Here is a 3,811-nt window from a genome sequence, read left to right on the forward strand (position 1 = left end):
TATCTATGTATCTATGTATCTATGTATCTATCTATCTATCTATCTATCTATCTATCTATCTATCTATCTATCTATCTATTGATATGCATATACCAAAGATAGACTGTTGTTAAAGTCTATCTTTACTTAGACTGTTGTAGGTATGCTCAGGTTTAGTGTCTGTCAGGTTTTATGGGAGACTTGAACACACAGTTGCACTATTCTCTTCATGCTTTAAATGGAAAACATTCAATATCTTGAAGCAGGGAAATGTAATTTATTTTATTGTATTTTATTTTATTTTATTTTATTTTATTTTATTTTATTTTATTTTATTGTTAGTGAGTGTCTGTGTGTACATATATCTCTATAGGTTTGTGTAGACACAAGATCGCTTCCATAGGAGTTCAGATGAGGATGTCAAGTGCTCTGAAACTTGTGATGAGGGTGGTTGAAAGGTACCAACATAGCCGGATGCTGGAACCAAACTCTTGTCCACTTTAGGGGCAGTACCTACTCTTAACCACTTAGGCAACTTTCTGATGCTGGTATTTTAGATTATTATTGAAGTAATTTAATTGTACTTCTAAGTTGTTAAAAAATTATATCATTGAGTATTTGTTTTTAAAGAGAGATTTTTTTCAAAGAATTTAAACAATCAATGTTTATTTAATTACTCTGGGACACTATTGTCCCTTAATGTAATGTTACATAATTTAGAAAAGATCCGATTAGTGGAAACTGCCATCATTAGTCCCTCTTAATATTATTTGTGCACACACACACAAGAAAAGACTGACAAATATAGCTCCTTGGGATTGTTGTGTTCTTTCATTTGACCTGTATGGGTAGCACAAAAGATTGTGGTGAGCAGTTACAATAAGAAAATAACTTTAAAATGAAATTTAACTTGGAAATGGGTTACTATTATAATAATATTTAATAGCTGTAAATATTTCCAAAATTAAAATTAAAAATTCTATATACTTCTTTATACCAAAAAACAAATGATTCTCTCAGTCTTAGAGAAATTTCTCTTTGCCATGAAGAAAATTCACATGCATGTGGCTTCAAAGAATACTGAGAAGAATTAGCAATTGAGTACTATTCATCCCTCAGTAGGATATTCATAAATCATCCTTAGGCTTAGAGGAGGTTACCAACAGAGTAGGAAGGTAGGATGTAAGATATATAAGACAGGGAAGATCTGTGCAGTCCTGTCATGATGGAAACATCTCGTAGGTCTGCACATGACTACTGTTAACAGTCATGTTGTGAGTCAAGAGCTTACCTATCCCCATGGAAATTAGAGGTAATTATACTTTCTGTGTGAGGGTTGTCAGTGTTTTCTAGTATGAACCTGAACACTGCTGAAATACCTATATTAAACAACAACAACTACAAAACAGAACAGAACAGAGCAGAACAGAACAGAACAGAACAGAACAGAACAGAACAGAACAAAACAAAACAAAACAAAACCACCACCACAACCAACAACAAAACAGTACCTAACCCATGGTCACACAGAGCCTCCTGGTTAAATCTTTGGTTGCAAACTTGAAAAAAATAGAAAAAAAAGGACATGGATATGGGAGAAAGACCTGAGAGGGTGGTAAAAGGAAGTGGGAGCGAAAGAAAATAAGACTGGTTGAGTGTGAGAGTAATCAAGATGTAGTGTATGTGTTTGTGTGTAAAACAAAGTAATAAAAGGAAAAATACTTCCTGTTCATCCATTTTATAATGTATGAGTTGTTTTAGCTTTTTATCTAAGTGCGTGAATATGGTTTTATGCCCAGGAATTATTGCAAATTCATTATGATATGTTTTGTTTCTTATACCATATTATCTTTATAAAAAGAATGTATTAATTGGAGCTGCAGAATCATGTTTATTCATGATTGATGATACTATGGATGAAGTAACCTCCACAGTTTTAACATCTATACGAGGTCCATTTGGATTTACCTTTTAAATTTTGTTAGTTTGCATTGCTCTAATTTTATGTTGTTCAGTTACATTTACTAAATACATAATAAATATATTATATATGTTTCCCCATATTAAATATTTAAACATTAACCAGGATTTAATTAGGTGTGCATTTTCTCAATCTCCCAATTGCATTTTGATGAACACTTGGTTATTCAATTAGCGTGTGAATGATTTGCATAAAGTCTATTTATACTCTATGGGCTATTGCAGAATCACTTGATATTTTCCCTGTTATATTAATGGATCCATTTACTATTGTACCAGTGGGAAATGAAGTCCTATAATTGGAATCTAGTAAGATACTTTACAGCTTATTAGCTTAGGGGTAATTATCTGCATGTTATATTGCACACTGGATTGCAATTGAAAGTAGCTCATTATAATATTTAAGAGAAGTAGCAACAAAAATAATTAAATTGTTACAGTAACCCCTGGCTTCCAATGAAAATGGGTATATGTATTGAAATACTTTTCTTTAACTCATAAACAACATGTTCCTTTTTGGTAACTATTCTTTTTTTCTTGTTCCCTTTCTTTTTACTTTTGTAAATTTGCTGCTTGCCATTACAGGAAGTAGAGGTTCGTATATTGCTTCTATGTTTCATATATCTTTATAGTATATTAATCCATGCATTTAATTGATCATATATACCTAAATCATGTTATTTTCCTCCCTTAGGATGATTATTTCCGTACGTGGAATCCAGGAAAACCATTTGATCAAGGTAAAAATTTATTATTTTAATATAAAAATATTTAAATATTCATAATTGCTATACTTTAGAAATACTATTCATTGCCTGGTTTAAGATAAAAATGCTAAAGACATAAACACATATGCAGTAACTATGTTATTTTAGTATATAAAGTTAAAAAGAAACTAATTATGTGCATGGTTATGTCAGAATAGCATTTATTTTTAGAAACATGATTTAGATAACTGATTCAAGATTTTTAACTTTTTTTGCCATGTCTAATTTTTTTGATTGTTACAAGGTACTTACCTTGTTTTCAGAGGTACCAATGTGGTCATAGGTTTATTTGTGCCAATTTTCCAAAGAAATATCTATGCTGTTTCCACTTTGATTGTCTAAAATATTTCATTTAAAATGGAACACTCTTGGTGCTTACATTCAACTAAGGCCTTAGCAAGACCTTAAAGAAAATGCTGGACCCTAACTGCTATTCTTTACATCACAACCCCGAATTGCCTCTTCCTAGCTCACCTGAAGAAGGAAAGCTCTACAGACCAGCAAGCATGTGCAGTGATAATGGGAATATCCAGCTCATCAGAATCTGAAGAGCTTTTCTCACTAGATCCTGTGACTTTACATCCCAAATGAGTTTTTAAAAATTTAGAACATGAATTTTATGCCTGAGAGAATATTCTCTGTACAGCTATAATCCAGTGAAGAAGGGTTGTTTAGGAATCTGTCATTTTCCTATAGGTATAATGAAATACTTATTGGGAACAAAATAAAAAGTGGGTCCCTGGGGGGCCCAAGCTTAAGTGGTGAGGAAAAATATGCAGTGTCCAGCCAGAGTTCCTGTGCTATGGGCATGTGGACGCGCGGAGACTGCCGGATGCTTTTCCACAGGGCCCCAGGTGAACATGCCTAACCCATGCAGCAAGGGTGAAAAAGGGGCAGCCCCAGAATACGGACCCCCTGGAGCTACCTTTTTAGAACCCCAGGGTTGTGGGAGAGAGGGAATAGGGGAAGAAGTTCCCAACACTGACCAGAGTGTACAGCGGGCCTTGAAGGAGCAGAGACTATCTATGGCTTAAGAGCTTTATTATAGAAATGCAGGGAGAAAGAGGGAGAGGGAGAGGGAGAGG

The 3,811-nt window shown here is 33.8% G+C and overlaps 1 protein-coding gene across 4 annotated transcripts in view; it reads left to right on the forward strand.

The window, feature by feature from the left end:
- Spock3 (SPARC (osteonectin), cwcv and kazal like domains proteoglycan 3) overlaps positions 1-3,811 on the forward strand; it is a 370,262-nt gene that overhangs the window by 144,741 nt on the left and 221,710 nt on the right. For all 4 annotated transcript variants that reach the window (XM_021218629.2, XM_029532098.1, XM_021218628.1 and 1 more), the window contains exons 3-4: positions 2,545-2,553; positions 2,654-2,699. In XM_021218629.2, coding sequence (XP_021074288.1) covers positions 2,545-2,553; positions 2,654-2,699 — 55 coding nt within the window. The remainder of the gene's footprint in view (positions 1-2,544; positions 2,554-2,653; positions 2,700-3,811) is intronic.

Source organism: Mus pahari, chromosome 19 (assembly GCF_900095145.1).
Source record: "Mus pahari chromosome 19, PAHARI_EIJ_v1.1, whole genome shotgun sequence".
In the NCBI taxonomy this organism is placed as follows: Eukaryota; Metazoa; Chordata; class Mammalia; order Rodentia; family Muridae; genus Mus; species Mus pahari.